The sequence below is a fragment of the Astatotilapia calliptera genome, chromosome 5 (assembly GCF_900246225.1).
Source record: "Astatotilapia calliptera chromosome 5, fAstCal1.2, whole genome shotgun sequence".
Classification (NCBI taxonomy): Eukaryota; Metazoa; Chordata; class Actinopteri; order Cichliformes; family Cichlidae; genus Astatotilapia; species Astatotilapia calliptera.
In genome coordinates, this window is record NC_039306.1 from 24,151,625 (window position 1) to 24,175,165 (window position 23,541).

The window sequence follows — 23,541 nt, forward strand, 5'->3', positions numbered from 1 at the left end:
TAACTGAAATTGCCTGATTGTAATCCAAATTTGGAGGAAAAAAAGCAAAATTGTTTGACTTTGTCTTTCTACCCGCCAGGTGTGCAAATAACTTGGAAATCAAGTTATTGGTTACAGTCTGTAACCAATAACTTGTTTGAACAGCATGTTGTCATGGTGGTTAGCACTGTTGCCTTACAGCAAGAAGTCCCCGAGCTCCACCACTTGGCCAGGGTCTTTCTGTGTGGAGTTTGCATGTTCTCCCCGTGTCTGCATGGGTTCTCTCTGGGTGCTCTCGTTTCCTCCCACAGTTCAATGACATGCAGTTACTGGGTTTATGTGACGGCCAGGTGACCAGTGCGAGGTGTGTACCCACAGTTGTGAAATTAAATCATCTTTATAATAGAAAAGTTACAAAAAAACAATAAACTCACAATGCTGGGTCAAAACACCCAACGCCCTGACAGGTTACGTGAATTGGTGAATCTAAATTGCCCATAGGCGTGAATGTGTGTGCAAACGGTTGTCTGTCTCTGTGTGTTAGTCTTGCCCCAGGCTGGTGACCCATGCAGGGTGTACCCTGCTTCTCACTCTATTACAGCTGGGGTAGGCTCCAGTAACCCTGATAGGTGGAAGAGAGTGGATAGAACGTTACAGAAAAGTGTTATTATAATTAGAGTTTAATGACACTTAAAACCACATTACTTTGGAACATGTTACTCTCAACACTGATTATACACCAGGAGATGTATAAATCAGTTCTAAAAATTAGCTATGTTGTTGATGTACTTTTTTCTTCTTCTTCTTTTTAAAAAAAAAAATCTCCATAAGTATCATTCTTTGTATCAGCGGCACAATGCTGCCATGCTATCAGTCAGGAAAAGGTTATAAAGCTGTGGGACCTCAGCCAACCACAGTGAGAGCCATTATCTACAAATTGTTAAAACAGGAAACAATGGTTTCCAGGCTGACTTACCAAAATTAAGTGAGAGAGCAGTGACTACTCATCTGAGAAGTCACAAAAGACCCCAGAACCACATTTAAAGAACTCAGGCTTCATTTGTGTCAGTTAAGGTTACTGTTCATGACTCTGACATTTTTGCCCAGTCTCTTTCTTATGGTAGAGTTCCAAGAGAAAATCCACTACTGAGCAAAAGGAACATAAAGGCTCATTTCAGTCCAGAAAACATCTTGATGGTCCTCAATACTTGGACAAGACAAGTATTCAAGTAATACTCTAACTTTTGTCTTTTTAGTCCAAGACTTTTCAACCTTTCGGAAGATGTGTGTCCCATTACATCTGGCGTAAAAGTAACACAGCATCTCAGAAAAGGAACACCATATCAACAGTAAAATATGGTGGTGGTAGTTTGTTGGTCTGGCGCTGTTTTGCTGCCTCAGGACCTGGAGGACTTGCTGTGGTGTCTACCAAAACATCCTAAAGGAGAATGTATGGTAATCTGTTCATTGACCTGAAGCTGAAGCGCACTTAGGTTCTGTAGTAGGACAATGATCCAAAACACACCACCAAGTCCAACTCTGAACGGCTTAAATGTTGTCCCACCTAAAGTAAGACAGAAAAAAAGTGAAAGTTTAACGTGTCGAGAAACCCAGGGCGGATTTGGTGAGATTGGCATGTCTTAGACACCAGGTTTCGCAAAGGAGCTGAGCTGAGAACCAACTGGCGGTGAGTAGGACCGAGGGGCAGGGAAAGATTCTTTACAGATCTTGTACGGTGGGATTATCTAAAAGAGGCCTCTGTCCCTGATATCCACAAATCCCACATCGTCATCCCACCTGCAGTCTATGGACTTTGTTAAAGATGACAATGAGGTCACAGAACTATCAAGAACAACTGAGCTTGTTAGGTAAAGCCATGGAAGGGCAAGGATCCAAAGGAGACACCTGGACAGGGACTTGAACCCTGGACCCTCAGATTAAAAGTCTGATGCTCTTCCATCTGAGCTACCCAGGTAACAACAGTCACATGTTTGTCCTCTGGGACACATATTGTCTTTCTTTTCTGTAAAAACGTGATCTCTTATCCTCTCATTTTACTGTAGGTACTGGTGAGGATTTGCAGTTAGATATTATTAAATGGTCATTTCAGACAAGAGCCAAGGGAAGGATTTGATTCTAGGGGAAACATCGCTAGGCTGTATTATGACGTGTGATCACCCAACCTACCAAGCCCTAGGTAAGTCAATGGTATAATGGGTGAGGCCTGGGAGCTTCTGAAGGAGGACCTTCTTCAAATTCCACCTCCACTTGATGGATGTTTGCAAGCTGCACCATCTGTGTTTGTTTTCTCATTTGATGGCAATGATCCACGTAGTTGTAGGCCGTATAATGAAGTCCTACCAACAAACCTACCAAGCCCTAGATGGTGACCAAAATAGCTTTGCCGAAACCCAGGATCGAACTAGGGTCCTTTAAATCTTCAGTCTAAAATGTTGTCCCACCCAAAGTACGATAGAAAAAAAGTTAAAGTTTGACATATCGAGAAACCCAAGGTGGATGTTTGCAAGCTGCTTGGACTTTGCTTCAAATGTCAAGGTCACAAAAAGTTGTGCGCTGCCTGTGTCAGTTTTTGTTGGTGAAGCGTTCAGTTGCGAGCTTGAAAGCTGCAGCTGTGTGAAGTGATAACAACTATATGCTGAAGAGCATAAAAATGTGGACGTGTCCGCCGTGGTTTGTTTACAATAATGTATTGTGTAAGTACTATTGCTGTATGGGTCACTCAATGTAAAATCCATAAATTTACTTAACTTACTCCTATCATACAAAATGTTTGTAAAGCGGATTCTGACTCATTATTTATATTACATGCGCAAACACTATACATCCATATTTTATTCACATTAGAACACAGAAAACAATACTAATATTAGAATTTAGAAGAAGAAATTTTACTGTTTCATGAAAAATATAACTTCATTTTCAATTTCATGGCAGCATTACATCCATCCATCCATTCGCTTCCGCTTATCCTTTTCAGGGTCGCGGGGGGCGCTGGAGCCTATCCCAGCTGGCATAGGGCGAAAGGCGGGGTACACCCTGGACAGGTCGCCAGTCTGTCGCAGGGTGGCAGCATTACATCTCAAGTGAATTTCCAGGAAAGGCAGGAAAATAGGGTGTTGCTAGCAAGAAACAGCTAGGCTAATTCGCATCTACTAAATTATAGACTAATTTCAAAATAATGTTGTGTAAAAAAAAAAGTAAATAAATTGAATAATTAATCATCTCCTCTACGTAGTATCAAATAATCTGGACAAATTTCTGTGCGTAAAGCGAAGACTGATTATTATTCTGTCATCAGCTCGCCTGAAACCTGTTTATTCTGTGCAAAGCGCTAACTTGTTTCTGACCATTTTCTCCTGTATATAGATTCCCCTGGAACTGTTCCTGTTTCCTGTCCTGGATTGTCTGAGAGCGGCTGAGTGGCGAAGTGCGTGTGGGACAAAAAGTATGAGTGTCTGACGAGGAGTGTGGAGAAACAGCGAAGGAGCATTCATATGTGGACTTCTCCCTTTCTTCCCCCACAGATTCCTGGAGCTCTGCACTTTGTATATATCACACGTTTTCTGTAAAAACAAACAAACTACTGACTTGTCTTTTGAAAGGAAACCTTGGTCTGCACCTGAGTCCATTCGGTACTCCGGTGTATGTATCTCTACATCTACTCTATTTCTTGTAAGAGTAGCTCTCCTGATACTTCAAGCCCTTAGCCAACCCTTCCTTCTCTTTTTTTTTTTTTTTTTTTTTTTTTAACCTTAGAGAATAATATGTCTTGTGTTGCAGCTGAATCATCTTAACTGGGTCCCAGTTTTGTCAAAGGTAGCTACAGTAGTAAATCAGCTCTCATTTATAGACAGATTTTCTAAATAGAAAGTGTCTGTATACCACACCTGAGGTCTTGTTCCATTAATTGGACTCCAGATTTACTCCTTCCTGAGCCAAACAGCTCAGCCTAAGCCCAGCCATCTCACTGAGGGTGGTTGGTTGGTGCACAGCAGATGTTTGACTTTCAGTCTTGGGATTAATCATTTCTAGCCCCAGGCATCAGAATCAGTTCATTAAGTACATTTAAACCCCTGAAACTTCTTTTGTGGATCCTTTGTTCAATGTGGAAAGAAGCTCTCTTCTTTATTTCAAAACCTAAAACTTTGCAGTGTGTCGTCAATGTGTTATTTTTAAAACTGAGGTAAACTAAAGCTGCTGCTTAATATGTGCACGCTTTATTTGATTTTGCAAATCGGGCTGAGGGCTCCCTCCACATTCTTCAACTACACCTTTACAATTATTCCACTTTGAAAACAAAAGAATAAGAATAAGAGAATTTAAAGAATACATTAAAAGCACCAAATTACCATAACATTTAAGCCCATGATGAGTATATGTAAACTTCTGACCACAGTTGTAGATCTCAGTTTATGAGGGAATAAAACAACACTGAAAAATTACGTGAGCTGAGAAACACAACACAAAGGTGGCGTGAAAGATGATTATTGGTTTGAAGACTTGACTTTCAATAGTGCACACATATCTGTATCTGGTAATAACATGCAAAATTAGTCAAATATGTCATGCCTCTATGCTGTATTTCATTAAAGACTACTGATAATATTCTGCTGTAATCATTTTTGTATATTTTTTTTGTCGGTGTAATCAAACATCATCAATCAAACCCAAGCTTCCTTTTGTCCAATAACAACACGGTCATCTTGTGCTCTGCTCTCTCTTCGCTACATCCCAGATCCTTCATCCACCACAGTTTCCTTCCCAGGGCTCTGCTACAGGACAACAGTATTTCAGCCAGGCTCTACTCACAAACCTCTTGTGAATTGTAAAAAATTTTTGCTCTTTTTAATAGGATAATAAATGCAGGATTCAACTTCAAGTAATTACAGCTTACATAGTTTATGTCCTTCTGGGAAGCATCTCCATTATACCGCAGGCTGGAACTCTCCTCCTGTAAATGAGTTGTTATATTCATGAGCTCTCTCTAGCAGAGGTCTCTGTTAATAATAATAATGCTGTATGGGTTAGATTTATGCAAAGCAACACAACAAATACCCAAGTGTACAACATGACAGACAGCCCACTTAATCACATTCCACCTCTCTGCTGGCTTTCACGCTGGTTATCTGATACGTGTAGCAAATGCACTAAGTAACAAAGTCAGTGTTAATGGGCTTTGCGGTGTCTTCAGATTCCAGGCCTGGTATGCAGGAACACGGTAATGATACATGTCTCAGTGCCTTGCTTGACTAAGTTACACATTATGCCGGTTAAACAGAGGAGTGCTTCTCAACTTAGGAGTCCAGTTTCTGGGCATTGTCTTTGTTCTTTAGGTTTATTTTCGTGTGGATAGAATCTCAAGTCCATCTGGCCAAATGGGGACATGGCCTACTTTTACCTAAAATATTTCTCTTCACAGTGTCTGCAGCTACTGACATTTACACTTGTTTTGGGGTTTTTTTTGTTTGTTTGTTTGTTTTTTGTTTTTTGAGGACTGCAGAGAGGATTGTGGTGTGAAAGATCTGTAGATGACATACACTCTACATGCAGTTTAAAACGAAACAATGAAAAGGAAATGCATCAGTAATTAGTACAGAATGTCTCAGCATAAATTCCCTTATCTCCCTTAAATTCCCTTATCTGAAATGTGCTGGTTATTCAGCTCATTTTCTAACAATAACATTTTAGCATGTGAAGATGTTTCACTCGTTTCGTGCTGAGAGTTCCAAAATAGTCTGTATTGTCTACTATCAGAGAAGCAGTTGTTAAAATCAAAGTAAACATAAGCTACAAGTGTGGGCGTAAATCTGTGGCACTTTCCTCCTTACTTACATTTCCTGCGTTCACGTCTATCAGCTCTTCAGCCTCACTGAGCTCGGTGCTGCTGCAGCCTCCGGGGAAACACCTTGATGGTTCCTCCTCTCTTGTTTTTTGCAAAAAGTCAGACGCTGTTGATTTTCTCAACAGTGCTGCCACACAAACAGGTGAGGCAGATACATTAATTTAACACCGAATTTCCTCTAGATGTAAATATTCTGTCCTATCGTAAAAACATTTCACCTCCGTCACAGATGTAGTTGACCGTGAGCATCACAATCAGCAGCTTTACCGCCATGTCTTCTTGCAGACTGTCATACGCTGGAATACTGTGCCCCCTTTCAGGTGCTGCTACTTTGTGTTTGTTACCTGAGAAATACCCACGCCCACCACCATCCCCAGCAGTAATCCCACAGGGACAACAAGAATTTGATGGATTTGCAGAGCGACAGGGAAGTAAGAACTGTGCGAAGGAGCACATCAGAGCTATACTCGGAAAGGTTTAAGAGTTATAAAATATTCTCAAACACATAAAAGTTATCCAAAGGAGAAAAAAGTAGTAGCTTTGTTTGAGGAGCGACTCAGTCTAACTGACTCTGTACGAAGCTATTGTGGTAGAAGGTCATTAAGTCATGGACCTTTAAAACCTAATGTTCAAATCTGCAATTCTTCAATAGTGTGTGAAAGGTTATAAAAGAAAAACAAATTTACTCTGACTGAATCAGTTTCTATTTATGTTAAAGCAGTTGTTTTTTCCTTATTATACAGGATTTGTGCAGAACTCATTTGGAAGCTGCTGTTGTATGAAATGAAAATAGGAAATACTCCCAAAACTGGGAATTCTCATTATACAACTTTAACAGTTGTAAATGAATTACACTTCGCACAGCAATGCGTCAGATTGAGAGAGATCTTTCAGAGCAATTATGACTCCATCTAAAGATTTCTGTAACCACACTGGGTTCGTTTGTGTAAAATCATCGACATTTATAAAACTATCCGCATAATTCATGTAAATGAGAGGAACTCAGATCTGAGCCGCTACTCCTCCACATCGCATGGAGCCAGCTGGGGTGGAACGTTCGTCTTACTTGAATGCCTCCTAGGCGAGGTGTTCCCTCCATGTCCTAGCGGGAGGGAGGCCTCCCAGGACTCTCGGCCTCAGTGTTTCCGCGGATGAGCTGGAGTGGGTGGGAGGTCTGGGCTTTCCTTCTTAGCCTGCGGTCCCCACGATTAATGGATAGATGGATGCTGGATATTTGCCACTGACATGCAACTGGTATAGGTTATCAACTCTTTTCCAGTTCTACCTCTGCTATCTTGCGGATAGTCACTAGAGGGCGCCACTATTCTTTCTTTAGTGAGTTTCAATTAAAACCCGTAATCTTCTATTGTTTGCTGGGATTTCACGATGGGTTTGCTGCTTTAAATACCCGAGTTTACCAGCACTGAAGGTGCCTTTATTGTGTTTTCACAGGAAAATGTAGGTTTGAAACTGAAAGAGCACCTTTTTTTGTCTTTGCTCCTCCTGCTGCCATCCTAAAGGTGAGAGGCAGCGTTTTTACAGGGGGATGCTGAGGTGAATGGGCTGGTCCACTTGCAAAGAATTGTGGCTGGAGGCAGTAGTAGGACCACGGTGAAGGATACACGGGATTAATTTGTTGCTCAAAAAAAAATTTTTTCCTAAGTAACTTACTCTGAAACTAAATATTAATTGTGCATTGGTGGAAGTATGCGCCTGTAGCGAAATCCCTGCAGCTTTTTTTTCTTCTTCTTTTCCCTCAGTGATTTCATCCATCACCAGCACTGCGCGCCTTGGTGCGCCTCCCTGACTCACGGTTGTCTCCTCGTTGTCACAACATGTGGATTATTTTGGCGTTTATTTTTGCAGCCGTCCGTCCCGAGGGGAGCTGGGGGTGTCAGCTACCCCATGACTGGAGACCGCAGACGGAAGCGTGCCGTGCCGAGCTGGCCGAGATCATCGTGTTTGCCAAGGTGCTGGCGCTGCACAAGGAGTCGTACAGCGTGTATAACTATCTGCCGTGGCAGCACGACACTGACCTGCTCTTCTCCGCCGAGATTGAGCTCCTGTGCGATCAGGCGTGGGGCAGCATGCTGGAGGTTCCTGCGGGTTCCAGGTTTAATGTCACCGGCCTCGGTTACTTCCCCTGCTTCTCCTACAGCGTCACCAAAGACAACAACTACTACTTCTTCCTAAGGTGAACTCACAGATGAATAAAGTTGGTATGGCATTAATCACGCGTGATAACAGATAGCTGTAGTCTGATTTGATGCCAGTCTCAGTTAAGCTTCACTCCTAAGACTTTAACACCATGCTCACCTAAGTTGCAAGCGCCTAGTTTAATTTGGTAAGAAGACTGTAAACGATACACTAGGAATCGGGCCCTCCTGTACAAGATGCTTAGCTCAAATGTTGCATTTAATTTCACACATCCTATATATTCAATGTGGAAATATAGACAAAGGGAGACAGCGTTTAAGGATTTTATATGTTTACACTAAAATATGCAGTGTGTGTTTTGTCCCTGACAGATGATCTCCTACAGGTCAAAAAGACGCTTAAATGTGCATTTGACTGCATTACATCAGAATCAGAAGATGATTACCTGACTAAGTTGGCTACCTGTCCATCTTTTTCTTAGGTCCTCTTTGACACAAGAGACAGTTAAATATTTAAAGAATAGAAGAACAAAAGGTTTAGTCAATAGCCATGTCATTGCTTTATATGATGAAAAATAATGATCACTAGCAGGTTTAAGTTTTCTTCATCCTCATTAAGTGCAGATGTGATTTATTCTCTATGAATAATGCAAAATCCACAGATGTCACGTAGCACTCTTTCCAATGAAAACCAGCACCTCATCAGGCCTGTGCTGAGATCTGTCATGGAAACAAAGTATTGTTGACAGATTTAGTGAATTCGCACTCGAAGTTCACTCAAAGGCAGATAACTGGCACCTGTCCCCCATACAGCATATTCTCTTTCAGTCATTATCTGTCTGTGACACCATCCCAAATTTGGTTAATGTGCCGAATAACCAACCAATTTCCAGATTTAAAAAAAAAAAGACAAGAAAAGAAAAGAAAAGTATGCAACAAGTTAATTCCTAAATGTCTGTGTTGGACAGAAACAACACTGTTGCTCAGGAAACGTCTGTTGAAAGTTCCAGCTAGTGTAATTACAGAGCCAGACATTTCCAAGAGCTTGAAGGTAAATTACAAAGAATTTGTGAAGAGTTATGAGCACACCAGCGGTCAATACGACCACCTTTTGTCCTCCATATATGCACCAGTGTGTCACCTGACAAAAGGAGCGTGTGCTGACACGCCTTACAGATGAAGAGACAGGATATTCAGAGAGGGGTACTAAAAATGCATTCCTCAAGTTTAAAGTTTGTCTGTCCCACATGAGGGTATGTGGCAGAGCCAACAACAATAATGTTTTATAGCACATGTTACACCTCATATATGCAGAATTACGTGCACATGTGTGATAGTGTTTTGCTGTGAGTGGTGATAGCAAAAAGACTTTCATATGATTTTTTTTACTAGTCTGAGTTAATCACACCTTCAGGGACGGCTTTGCCGTCCCCCTGTTGCGATGGTGAAAACCATCCGGATGTTATCCCTGTAATCGGGGCAGGTGACCGCTATCGGAAACTTCCTAGAGCAAGTCGCAACAGAGTTGTGTTTAAGTGGAGACCTGAAGATAATTAAAAAGCCATGATTACTTCAGTAAAGCAATACAGTGGTCTTTGTCAATGTTTACCAAAGATATAATGGAGGAAAACCCCCAAATATGTTTGCCCACATTTTCCTTTAACTTCAGGGCATCTAGGATTGAAAGACTGCCAGTGTACTGCTTTTAACAGATGGTTTTTAAAAAAAACAAAAAAAGCTCAAGAACCCAAGTAATTACTGGGATGGGAACAGTTATTACACTGTCATAACAACATATCAAATGACAGTGTGTGGCAAGACTCGTAACTTCATGTAAAAAAAAATTGCAGAGATCAGAACAAAGCCTGAAAATTTCACCTTACAGTTTAACAGGGGGTGATGCAATCTGGGGGTTAATTGGCTGGCCAGGAGCAGCATTTCCTAAAGTCAAAGGAAGTGTGTGACTAAGCAAGACATAAAGCATTAATAGAAAGATCCAAAAATCCCCTGTGAGCGTGCACTTGGCGAAAGTGGGGGAGAAGAACACCCTTTACTTCTTCTGGAAAGCACAGGCCTGGTGAGTGAGAGGATGATTATTCGAAGCCATATGCTGTTATGCTGTTAGTAGCTTCATATTTACATATTTAAACAATCCAACTAAGTTTCCTGGTGATTGCAAACGTAGCAAATCGATTTATTTTCCAACGATTCTTTTAGCACCCTAAAAAAAAGAAGAAATAGATTTTAGTCTCAGTTTCGTGTGGTGTTTGACACCACAGCAACCAAATATTTAGAGAGTATTAAATCAAATGGTTTAGATGGGAGATGACATATGGCTTAAACAAATTGTGTTTGCATGTTCTGCTATGTGCGAGGTCGAGGCACCTCCTGTTTCCTGAACCTGAAACAGATCAGTTTAGTTTTAGTGGAGTACAACATCAAGTCCCAGACACTATAGTATCAAGTCCAAACTGAAAACTTCTCATCACAGTCTCCAGTGGATGTTCATTTCCTGTTGCAAAAGCCCCAAAAGCATAGTCTCTGACTAAAATAGTATTTCCAATCAATCATGAGTATAAGCTCCCTGGACAGAGCTGAGCATGGAGAAAAATGCAACTGAAGACCTCCCTCGGGACCTTTAAATGAGACAGATTGAGTGTTCTGCTTTAGCCATATGTTCGATGCAAAAACCTTAGCTTATAGTTCATTTTTTTCAGGATTTGTAACTTTTACATTAAAAATGAGGTAACCTAACACCGAGCCTTGAAGGAGGAGAAAGCTATACTTACTTTTACTCAAAGTAAGGTTTTTGAAGTACGCATGCTGCTTTTGCACTCTCGATCATGTACTAAACCGATACTCTGTGAAAAAAGAAAAAAGAAAAAGGATTTTCATTTCTTCAGACCTCACAGCGACTGTGATTACATCTCACCTTTGACATCTTCTGTTGAAGCAAAACATCAGCTTTCTTCTCGCTCTTTCAACATACACACAGATACCCACATATACAACACACACCCACACAGCTTCCTATAGGGACAGCCAAACTTTTGATGTCCCTTGAGGGATATGAGATGGAATCCAGATGTATGGAAACCCACTGCTTCAAGACTTCCTGAAGATATGAAACATGTTTTGTAAAAGCCTTTGGCTTGTCATTCGCTGGTTTGAGTCATCCGCATAATGCTTCAATTTGCATAAAAATAGAACAAGACCTGTTAACAATTCTCTAGAGATGTGTTTCTTTTTTTCCCCCAGATAAAGAAATTGTATATATGAAAATCATACAAATACTAAATGCCTAAATTCTCAGACAACAAACAAACATTGACTGAGTGGACTTGTGCAAAATGCTTATAGCGATTTTTGCACAAGTCCATTTATTTGCTTTGAGTGGACTTCTGGTGATAATTAAATGTTACACAATCTATTCTTCTGTCTGCGTGCATCTGTTTGTTTCCACACATTTGAGGTTTTTTGTTTTTTTTTACTGAAAGCCCACATTTCACTCTTGCTCGTCGCTGTATCAACAGACTCTTTCCCCTTTCTGTCATGCAGGATGGATGAGAATTACAACATCGTCCCCCACGGAGTGAACTTTCAGGACCCCATCTTTATCGACACCGCAGAGAATCACCGCATGTTTGCTAGCCTCTTCCAGTTTTCCAACTGCACGCCTGGAACTCAAGTCCACACCTTTACCCCGGAGTGGGAGGCTCAGGAGGACAGCCGGGTATGCAGATACTCAGACCCACCAAGAGAGACTTGATGTTTGACTCTCTTGAAGTCATCTGTTTAAATCCAGTTAGTGAGAAGGGGCGTGTTTTTCTCATTTAGCTGCTGCAAGTTCTGGTGGCTTCCCACATAGTACTTCAGGCAAAAAAGTATACTATAGGACATGATAGCCACAAGCATTGTGGTAAATGTGAAAAGTATTCAGTTTGACATCCTGTTCAAAGGACCTTAATGTGTTCTTACAGCATGGGAAACCAGAAGCACGTTTCTTTAGGTTTGGCTAGATCAGCGGTGCTCAAACTTTTTTCTGGCACGCCTCGTTTCAGGGGCTGACAAAGGTTGATTCCTCACACCCCACAATTTACAGCCTGCATCCAGCAGTAGAACTTTACTTAAATGAAGGTTAGCGTAATAGCATCAGCAAACGTGCCATCCCTGCAGTGGCTCGAGAACCACTGGGCTAGATAAAAATTGGGACAAAGGACAAAAACATACAAAGAATCCTGAATAAAGTCGCTACATAAAGTAAGTGGCCATTTTCTACAAAAAAAAGCTCATGATTGCAGATCGGTGGTGTAGCAGTGCCACACTCTTACTCTTGTAATGCTTCTAATGATGCACATGAGATTATAACATGACCTTAATGAACCAGCTCAGTCTCCGCTTCACGCCCCTGCTGTCACTGCTGAAATGATTAAAGCATGTTTGTGTCTACACGTGCTTCTCCTAAACCTCGACTGAGTCAGTTTTGAAGGGGTTTCCAGCCGCTCACTGCTCTTTTATCTCCTTTAATGAATTTAAACCTTTTGGCATAAGCCCCCCCGCCCCCCCCTGGTTCAGATCAGTTCACTCCTGTCTGGTTTTCATTTGCTGACTACTCATAAAAGAAAGAATCTGCCATGGGTTAAAAAAAAAGAAAAAAAGAAAAGAAAACATAGTTTTGTATTTCCATTAATGGAAAACTTTTTTTTTCTTTTGATCCGGCTTGTGATTATAATTACAGAGTGACGTCTTGATATCGGTGCCGCTTTGTTATATCACTCTGGTGATTAAATTTCCTTCTAGCAAAATAAAAACAGACTTTGCTTTTAGTGCTACTCAGCGACCGCTGTTTGGACAGTTGACCTGAAGTCAAATCAGACTGGATAATATGTCCTGCATCTTATAGTCCAGTGTCAACCGGAGTAAATCAGATGGGGTGACGTCATGTTGTGATTTAACACTAAACGTTATTAGTAACATAAACATTATTTTAAGAAGCAGGGATTTTCCCACAGTTTTGTTTCTCACACTGATGGTGAAATATTAGTGTTAACGGGCCAAAAACAGTCTTGAGCCAGTGATAGGACACAGAGCCAACACTGATCACACAATGTAGGAAGACCGCAGCTTCAGGTTGCATACGGTCCAACTGTGCAAAAGTCTCAAGCTGCCTCTCATTTCTTTATATTTTCTTAGGAATATGTGACATAGGGAAGTGATTTATTGAGACATCTGAAAAAAAAAATACAATATACACACCAAAAACTTTAACACGCTTGAAAGTCAATATTTATTATGAGCACCTTTATTCTTCAACACACCCTGAACTCTCTCATCAAGCTTTCTTGTCATTTCTTTAAGTAGTCTTCAGGAATAGATCTCCAGGTTTAATGAAGGACATTCAAAGCTCTGTGCCAAGATCATCCTACACTGCTTCAGTAATTAGGTTAAAACAGATTTAGATCAGACACATTAGAAGTCCTGGATATTGTCTGTGCTGGTTGGATGCATTTTAGAGAAACTTTAGAAAAAATGCAGAAAGAAAGAAGAAAAGTGTGGTTCACAGAAGAGGCAGGCAGGATCTTTTTAACAGTGTTGCATGTTGAGCTTGAGCCATTCTGGGGTTTAAACATCAGAATATATTTAATGCACTACGACATGCCCAAGCTACAGTATGTTTGGCCGGTTTGTGCTGTTAGGCGTGAAGGTAAAATGATACGATGCTTTTTTGAGGTAATGTACGTACGCAAAGACAAAAACAGTTGATTTTAGCACACTCGTATGTGTCTGCCAGGCAACCTGATGACATGACAATCACTAAATTGAGCCCTTTGGGGGCCTAAGATGTACCTGTGTGCCAAGTTTGGTTGCTCAGCTCTTTATTGTGTAGGAGGAGTCGGTGTACAAATAAAAACAACACACACAAATTTTGTCCCTTACATTAAATCTAAATAGATATTAAAAACAAACATATAATTAACAATTGTAATTAAATCATCTTAATTTTATCAGTTTTTCACTTGATGGCAATCAACTAGAAAATTTTGCAGAAGCTGAAAGTTTTTTTCCCGTCGTTCTTATAAATCCTTACAACTGTAGTTTGACACCATGTGTCATACAGGAGAGATGTTTATCTAACCGAAAAACCATATCTCCCAAATCCTGATTATACAAATTTGAATGTCATGTCTCTCCAAGCTCATTTCCCAAAAGACTTTAACAGTTTAATACAAAGTATGTTGAAGATGAATTACACTTATGAATTTTTCGCACTAGCTGCTATCATCTAATCCATCCATGGCGCCGTTCTAGGTTCAGCAGGTTTGCTTTTGGTCCACCTCTAACTGAACGTGTGCACAAAAACATAGATGTGCCACTTTACACTTTATGCTTCATAAAACATTTCTTTTAGCTCCTAAACTTCATTCTTTGCATTGTAAAGTTTAATATTTCCACAGAATTCGCTCTGGGACATATGGAAGAGCACATGGGCAAAACCCACAGCTAATATAACGAGAAGTAATGTACTAAGCAGCGATGTGGGCAGGCAGCCGGCAGCACATTTTTAACATTTCCTGAAAAACCATGAGTGGTGGTTATCTGATGAAGGAGAATTTACATCAGTGTTTCATGCTGGCCCGTGTGGAAGCATTAGGATCTGCTACGGAAATCCACACTCAAGCAGACAGGCATGCATTCTGAAGCATCTGGAGCTCGTTTTTTCACCCAGGAATGGTCCAGGCCTTTGGATGTCTGTCACAGGTTCCATCTCACAGTGGTGTCTCACTGAAATGGGAAAAGTATGTTGTGTAACAATTTTTCCCTAGTTGCTATAGAGCTGCACCGTTGCCCACAGTATTACATAAAGAGTGGGACTTGTGCTACACGATAATGCTTAAAACAGTTCACTGCCACAGTTACACAGCGAGAAATTCTCTGCTGTTTATACAAAAGCTAAAACACTGGAAGACCTATGAGCTGTTGGCACTAAAAACATGAATGATTCTCTCATTAGATTCTGGCATCAAGAGCAACAGATCTAGTAGGTGTTACATCTTAAATGTATCACAGAGAGATTTGACTTGACTCTAGCATTTAGCATGATTCATTGTGGGATAAAGCGCCAACTATGATTTCACTCAAGTTGCAGCGCAGGATGAAAATTTGTGGGAAAGCCTGCAGAATAAGGCTAACACTGGAATAATGAGAGATTAACTGTAACCTTTCACGTTTACCTAGTGTAAGACATCTCGTGCTTTTTCAGGTAATACAAACGTATTTGGCTCTGTTTTCCTTCTCCTCGCAGTTGCTGTGCTCCACCGTGCAGAAGGCTCTGTTTGAGGAGGAAGAGAGGGTGAGGACCCTCTCCCAGAAAGTGCGTTCCTTGGAGAAAGCCAACGGCCACCTGAGGGAAAAGGTGAAGACCATGAAACGTCTGCTACGCCAGGCTCAGCGAGAAACAACAAAAGAGCAGCAAACCCTCAGCTTCAAACAGATTTACGAATCGAAGAAGCCGCAAAGTCACCCCGATCAGGACACGACCCAGGACCAAAAGAACCAGCCGATTAAAAAGGCCCTCTCCAAAAAGCTAAAAAATTAGAGCTTCTTCCTGTTAACTAACGGAGAAGTGCTCTCTGTGAAGCATTAGTGGCAGATCAAACTGAAACAATAGCAAGTGAAATGTTGGGCGAGGTGACAGAAAGATCTAAGAACTCTGAATAAGCATGAAAGCCACTGTATTCTTCATGTCTTCCACAAGATTCGCCTTATTTCCAAAGAAGCATTCATTTTAACCCGCAGGATGATTCCTCTGCTTTGCTCATGCAACAAAGTTTAGTGCCTCACTCTTTAGTTTGTGGTTCAGTTGATCTGTGCCAGTGACATCATTGTTTCTCTGCACGACTGTACTGTCACCTAACCTACCCACAACTTATACCAGTGTGTACCGTTTCAGTTTATTTCAAGTGGCCGCACAAACAACTACTAGAAAGCTCATAGTTCAAAGCTTTTGAATGCCCAAACAACAGGGAGATAATGTTCAAACATTGGAAATGAAATATCTAAATCTGATATTTCTTGTTTCTGTGCTGGACACAAGCATTGTATACATTTTAGAATTTGTTTGGTTTTTTTTCTTGGTTTTGCTGTCAAAATTCTTCAAATCAAACGTTGACTTTTGAGAGGATATGTGACAGTGTGGCATGTATTGTTTTAAATGATCCTATGTTTCCTGCGAGTGCTGAGGTACAAATAACCTTTTATTAACTCAGAAGTTTGTAAGTGCATGGCATTAGGTTGACTTCAGATGCTCACAATTACTGGCTGTGCAAGATGGTGAGCTAAAATAAGCATGTGTGGGGTAAGTGGTTACAGGCCTGCATATTGATCTAGTTCTCTTTACGAGGAGCAACAAATATACCAAAGAATAAGGTGTGAAAAATATTTTTAAATTCAGTATTTGTTTGTGGGGGGGTTTCTCCCAAGAGTGCATTTTTCCAAGTTCACATTAATCTGTGATTTGTACTGAATCAAAGTGTCATTTTCGTATATAACAGGGTGCTGAGCACCCATTAATTCCAGCCAGTGAGCCTGGCATGGTACGGGATTGGCTTTTTCTGTGTCAGAAAAAAAAGGTTGCTTTTGTTATACATTCTGTATTTGCTTTTGATATGATCTTGCTCTCTCTACAATGTAAACACCTGGCTTGCCTCGCCGATACAATAGCTTTTGTAATAGTGACTGTAGCTTTTTGGAATAAATTAATTTTTACAGAAAGTTGCAGTTGTCAGAGGTTTTTATTTCATTTGTCAATCAGATCTTTATGCTTCATCATTTTCCTCTTTTCAACACATTGCCAAAAACCGAGTGGGGCTCTGTGGAGGCCAATCCATGACTGATAGAGTTTCCCTGTGTTTTTTTTTTGTTTGTTTTTTTGCTTTTACTTCATTAGCAGTGTATTTGTGATCTTTGTCATGCCGAAAAAATCAAGCTGTTGCAAATCAGATGCCTTACAGATGCTATTGCATGATGGATGAAAATGTGATGGTACTTTTCTGCATTTATAATTCCACCAGTTCTGAATAAAAAAAAACATAACATGGTCAGGTACAAAGACTGAGCTGATAATGAGTGAAAAAGAAGCCAATGTCCAAAGAAAAACACCTACAGGAAACCTGAACTAAATTAAAAATGACAAGAAAGGCTGGCTCCTTGGAAGGAAAATATAAAGAAATGAGGCTTGACTCACAGCTTTTGCACAGTACTGTAACTTTGAAAAAAGTCAGCGTTGCAGTGTTGGTCTCTGGATCTGTTTCCAGATCTGTCCAATCAGCAGCAGAAGAAAAAGGTTTCATGTAACAGTTTAAGGCAGTCATGCTTCTTTGTCTTCGTTTCCTGACATGACTGCATTCAGAAGTCCAACCGAGTTTAATGTTCCTAAGTTCTTTTCATTTGCAACACTGATACTTTCTAATAAATGTAGCCAAACAGCAGAACAAAGCCACTACTGAAAGAGCTGTGTTGCAGAGTGGTAATGATTTCATTTCGTAATGTTTCCTGCTTTCTGTGTTTTCCAGTCAAAAATGATAAATGCTTTCTGGCATACACAACATATTTAGTGTGATTCGCTGCTAATAAATCAAAAGTTCTCACAGACCCCAAAAGAAACATCAATCCTAAAAATAAATCAACCCTGCATTGACCCATTGCTCTCAAACTTTTGTCCACCTTGAATCTGGTGAACTTTCACAATGAACATTTATACAATGCAAAATCATCTTGGCAGATGAAATTTTCAACAAAATTTCCAAGAGAGCTGAACCAAATTTCTTCCACATGCTGCTGTCGCATAAAACGGGGGGAAGCCCCCTCTCTTTGTGTGTCCAGAGGAGAAATGAAAAACGGACACATTTCAAACACATTTTATGTCAGGAAGTCTCTTGCAGTTCTGTTGTTCTGCAGTAAACCAGACCATGATGCTTTTCTTCACAAGCATCACGTGGCCTCTTGAGCGAAGAAAGAGACTAGATCCACACTCCTCGTCTTTGCTTTGTTGACTCTTTCTTCTCCCTGTGAAACCATCGCATCCGACAACCTTGCCTGCAGCCAACTGTCAAGATCACATGGATCTGAGCCAAAGATGATATACACACACCGCTTTCTCAACATAAACCACCGTGCACAACCAAGCTGCAAAACAGATGTCAGGCAATGCGTTTGCACAGTGGTGGTCCACCTCGACAGGACCTGGCATTTCTGTGAACACGGCTCGTTTATCTGGCCCCATTTTCCTTTTTAAATGCTGTTATTTTTCTCTGGTTTTGTTTTTTTATATTAATAATTCCAGTATATTTTCTGATTGGTTATTGCATTTTATTCTTTGTTTTCCCCACCTTGCAGTTCAGATTTTCTCAAGCATTTACACTTAGCAGTCTGTTACTGCTTCACATAAAGAAGTCCTGCAGAGAACTTTTAACTCTGAGCCTCAGAACCTAACACTGACTTTGTTGTTTCTGTAGATAATTATCTGGGTTGGCCCTTGGGTATGCAGTTTTTCCTTTAGAGCAAAGAAACCCAGAGCTTTGTGTTTCAAATTAACTTTATTAAAACCTGTGAGGTAACAGTTCTCTGTATGTCCTCTGGCTTTTTCTCCAAAGACATGCAGGTAATGGGGTTGGGTTAACTGGCGACCTGTCCAGGGTGTACCCTGCCTTTCACCCTTTTGCAGGTGGGATAGGCTCAAGTATTGACCACATAAACATTTGCTCACATGTTTGTTGTCTGACATATTTGCACCAGAATAAGAAGCTGTTTGAAGTTAAAAAGTGGTTTTCTGACAGATAGTGAGAAACAGCGCAGTTATTCACTTATTCACAGCAACAATGCTCATGTGCTAATCGTTTTGTCACGGCTGGCGGAGGGAGCCGTGTGGTGTGGAGGAAAAGGAGGACCCAAGATGCAGCGAACTGATGACAGAGTGATGTTTATTTACAAGGTGGTGGTGGTGGCAAAAACAGGCAACTCAACATGAGCAATTACAAACCTAAACTGGGAGAAACTAAAGACAAACCTGAGACCATACAAAAGGGGTGCAGGGCAGAGAGACGCAGAGACAGGAACGAAACACCATAGAATGCAGAGCTACACGGAGGAACGCAGTGATACATGGATGAACGCAGACGAGCCGACAACGAACACAGACCGACACCCACTAAATATACACACACAAGGTAATCAGGTAATCACACACAGGAGGGAAGAACAGCTGAACCTAATACACCTGGGGACCGGAGGAGACAAGCTGAACACAATAACAGACACAGACCTTCAGAACAGAACAGGAAATCCAGAACACGAGCCTTCAAAATAAAACAGGAAACAGACTGATGTACAACACAACACGGGGACATGAACAGAGCACCAAGGACAGACACAGGTAGGGCTGACAATACACCAAACTTCAGGTTAACCCTAACTAATACAGATCAGAAAAAACGCAAAACGCTGGGTCAACGACCCAGGACCATGACAGTACCCCCCCTCCAAGGGCTGGCACCAGACAGCCAAAAACAAAAACAAACGACCAACCCAGGGCGGGCGGCGGGGGCCCAGGACGGAGGGACCAACACAGAGCAAAACAAGCTCCAGCGGACCGAGGGAATTGTCCAAAACAAAAACACACATGCTGGAGTACAAGGACAAAAACACAGTTCAGGAGGCCGGCCCAGAGGCTCACAGCTCAGAAGTCCAGGACAGTTTATCTTCTGAGGCCGGCCACGTCGGCGACGCAGATCCATAAGCCGACCGAGCGGAAGGCAGCGGTGGCGGAGTGGAGGCAGTTCAGGGGGCCGCCCGTGCACACGGCAGCGGCGGCAACAGGGAAACTGTTCAGGCGGCCGACCGTGCGGACAGCAACGGCGGCGATGACAGAAGTCTGGAGGCCGACCGTGCGGACGGCAATGGCGGCGATAACAGAAGTCTGGAGGCCGACCGTGCGGACGGCAACGGCGGCGATGACACAAGTCTGGAGGCCGACCGCGCGGAAGGCAGCGGCGGCGTCTAGGAGGTCGTCCATGTTGACGATGACGCTCCACCAGCGGCCTGGCAGATGACCGCCGATGTCGAGGCGGCAGTTTGGGACCCGAAGGTGGCGTGGCCGTCGCAGCACCAGACGAGACCGAAGCAGAGGCTGGACCAGACGAGGCAGCTGATGAGGATGCTGAAGCAGAGGCCGGACCAGGCGAAGCTGAAGCAGAAGCCGGACCAGGCGATGCTGACGAGGATGCTGGAGCCGGGCCAGGCGATGCTGAAGACATGAAGGCTGGAGCCGGACCAGGCGATGCTGAAGACGAAGCTGGACCGGGCGAGGATGAAGGCTCGGAGGCTGCAGCTGGCAAGGATGATGAGGCTGCAGCAGGCGACGGCGTGGAAGCCGGAGACTGTAGCGCTGCAGGCGTGGAAGAAGCTGCTGCTGCCCGTGGCGTGGATGAAGCTGCAGCTGGCGAGGATGATGAGGCTGCAGTTGGCAGCTGGACGGGCTCCTCGGGCCCTCCAGCTGACGAGGCAGGAGGCTGGCTAGGTTCTCCTGAACCTCCAGCTGACGAGGCAGGAGGCTGGACGGGCTCCTCGGGCCCCCCAGCAGGCGAAGCAGGAGGCTGGACGGGCTCCTCGGGCCCCCCAGCGAAAACAGTCTCTGGACCAGTGGGTACCGGGGCCCCTGGAACACACAGGTCAGAACCAGTAGGCGCACAGGCCTCTGGCAGGCACAGTTCAGAACCAGCAGGCGCACGGGCCTCTGGCAGGTACGGGTCAGAACCAGCAGGCACACGGGCCTCTGGCAGGTACGGGTCAGAACCAGCAGGCACACGGGCCTCTGGCAAACACAAGGCAGACTGCAGCTGCACAGAGCATTGACCCAGCTCGGGCAGCGACAGCCGGATACAGTCCTCAGCTGGCTTCTTAATCTCCAGGGGTCCAGAGTCGGCCGGGGGCTGGGACCCAGCCTCTGGGGAGGCCCTGGAGTGCATCACAGTCTCTGGGCTGGCCAGCTGTTGCGGACTGACAACTGCGTTATGTGGTGTGTCTCTCTGCTTGACATGAACAGGTGAAATACAGTGCTTTTCCGGTTGGATGGACTCGACTTGTAATACAGGCGGAGCTGGTGAAGATGGTGGCTGAATAGGTGGCTGAGCTGATAATAAAGCTGATGAGTCTCTTCCCAACAGAGCTATTGACTGAGCTATGGATTGTAACCAAGTGTCTAATAGGTCTGGCTGTGACTGTAATGGAGGTGGCGATTGAGTGGCTAACAGAGCTAGTGGCTGCTGGGCGGCTAACTGAGCTACCTGCTGGGCAGCTGGCTCAACAAACACAGCCCCGGAATAAACAGTCATTCGAGCTGGATGAGGGACCTATATATATATATATATATATATATCATGAATTTAAATTGTATTCATTTTATTAGGACTAAGTTTATGCTAGGTATACCCACCCTGAATGACAGGCGGAAGCCAACATAAATGGCTGTAAGCGCTATGTTTCATGTGTAATAGAGTATATGGATACTTCCTGCTTAGACCCCTTAGACACAGGTGTAAAGCTTGATTTGTGGCTTTCTGGGAACCTTTGGTTACTGGGGAAAATGTGACCCAATAACCAAAGGTCGTGGTTTGTTCCCGTCTTCGCCATTGTGGTGGATGTGGAGGTTGGGATGGGCTTAGGGCGTCTGGAGAATCCCTAGGGACGTTATCCCTGGAGGGCTTAACCCAGGGGTTGTGGTCATAACCTGGTTAGTGGCTCTGGTTGCTCTTAGAGGGTGTTCTCCTTGTGGCTGCGTGCAGCAGGCCTGGGGGAGGGCAGACGTAGGTTACTGCCCTGGTAGCCAGGCTGCCCCCTGAGTGGATCCGGGGCAGGCGTGGGGCTCCGTGCTAGGGCTCTGGCTGGAACTTGGGGGCTTCAGTCCTTGTTGGTGTGTCGCCGAGGATGTGGGCGGGTGGGTGCACAGGGGCTCAGCCCTGGCGCAGGGGGCCTCTGGCGCATCGGCCTAACTAGGGGGCTCTTCAACTGACAAGGAGTTTGATCCATCCTTGCAGGAGTCCACTCTGCAGGTGGGGGAGAGTCATGGGAGAGGTGGAGAATAAACTTAACCTGGGTGCCTACTGTCTTGTGCAGTCTGGGAGATGATTGAATGTTAGGGTGGGTACAGTTTCCTCTGCGTTGGGGTCGGGTGGGCTGCCCCAGGTCCTGTGGGGCTGGGCGGTCCTGCTGCCGTAGACCCCGGTCTGGATGGGCCTGGGCTCCCTTGCCTTGGTGGGTGCCGAAGGACGTGGGTACCTACTGGGGTGCGGGTGTGTCACCAGGGTGCAGGGGAGGCATCCCCCCATCCCCTTCTGGCCACCTGTGCCTCAATTTTATTCCACAACTTAGACATCCACATTACTCACACTCTCATAACACATACATATAGGGCCTTGAGGGTGGGCACGTTAACGGCGTCCAGTGGACGGTCTGTGTATTCAACCCCACCTCTGGTGCTCGTGCCCACCTCTCAATTTTAAATCCATGTAGACAATGAGGGTTCTCGGGAGGGGCTGTGCTAACACCTGCTGCTCTCTGGCAGCACCACCATGCTCGCCCGTGTTTTAAATGCACCTTAGAATAACACACAGCCACACTACACATGAGCGAGAGGAGGGAGGTTTGTGGTCTTCACACACCCCTGTTCTCTGCTGGCCATCGGGGTGGGGGGGCTGGATGGAGGTTTTGGCCGTCCGATTGGGATCTGGGATGCGGGGCCTCCCTGCTGCTGCAGAGCCTGGGGCGGTCTGCTTGCCTCCACCCCAAGGGGAAAGGGTAACATCTCCTGGGTCTAGGTGCCGTTTCCCCCCTCCAGGGGTGAGGGTACCTGGACCCAGGGTATAGAGTTTTTTTGGGGAGTGTGATTGTGTGTACAGTGTCCATGTATGTCTATCCCTACGTTGGGTGAGTGCTGAGTATTTGTATATGTGTGCATGAGGGTGGGAATGCATGTTTGTATCTGTGTGTGCCTGTTTGTCTGTGTCTATGTGTCAGGTCAGGTCTTACACTCCCCCTATCTGGGAACTCCCAGGCCTATCTCCCCTCACCACACTCCCTGCCGGTAACTGATGCCCTCAGGGGTCGGTGCGTTGGTGGTTCTTGGTGTCCGGGGCTGGGCGCTCAGGTATGTACCAGCTCACTCCCGGTGACTACTTGGCGGGGCCTGGTGCCTGTTGCTCGGTCAGGCCTCTTCTGGGGTAAAGGGGGCCCTCGGGCCTCCAGCCTCTGGGCCTGCGGCTCGGTTCACTCTGGCACAGCTGGCTGCCAGCAGAACCGGCGGGCATGCCACTGCAGCCCCCTCTGGCTTCTGCTCCGTGGCTACTGGGTGACCCCTCATCTGGGGCTCTCCTCAGCTCTTCCCAGGAGGGTGGCATGGATGCCCCTCCAGTGGTCCTCCTTGGGCTCTCGCACTCTGGGGCCTCTGGATGTCTGGGGCCTGGATCTCCTCCATGCCTGCTTCATGCCCTG

At 44.1% G+C, this 23,541-nt stretch overlaps 1 protein-coding gene and 1 non-coding gene across 2 annotated transcripts; one reads left to right on the forward strand and one right to left on the reverse strand.

Moving 5' to 3' along the window:
* Window positions 1-1,881: 1,881 nt before the first annotated feature.
* trnak-uuu (transfer RNA lysine (anticodon UUU)) lies at window positions 1,882-1,954 on the reverse strand. Its single transcript has one exon. It is a non-coding gene; the product is annotated as a tRNA-Lys (tRNA).
* A 5,286-nt stretch (window positions 1,955-7,240) lies between these two features.
* Window positions 7,241-16,770, forward strand: ccdc3b (coiled-coil domain containing 3b). Its single transcript, XM_026168349.1, has 3 exons — window positions 7,241-8,036; window positions 11,557-11,731; window positions 15,302-16,770. The coding sequence occupies exons 1-3, from the start codon at window positions 7,678-7,680 to the stop codon at window positions 15,593-15,595; spliced, it is 828 nt and encodes a 275-aa protein (XP_026024134.1). The 5' UTR covers window positions 7,241-7,677; the 3' UTR covers window positions 15,596-16,770.
* The last annotated feature ends 6,771 nt before the right edge of the window (window positions 16,771-23,541 follow it).

Coding starts and splice junctions, on each gene's coding strand:
- ccdc3b (XM_026168349.1), top strand. CDS start 7,678: ATGTGGATTATTTTGGCGTTTATTTTTGCAGCCGTCCGTCCCGAGGGG. Junction 8,037..11,556: donor AACTACTACTTCTTCCTAAG/GTGAACTCACAG, acceptor TCTGTCATGCAG/GATGGATGAGAATTACAACA. Junction 11,732..15,301: donor AGGCTCAGGAGGACAGCCGG/GTATGCAGATAC, acceptor TTCTCCTCGCAG/TTGCTGTGCTCCACCGTGCA.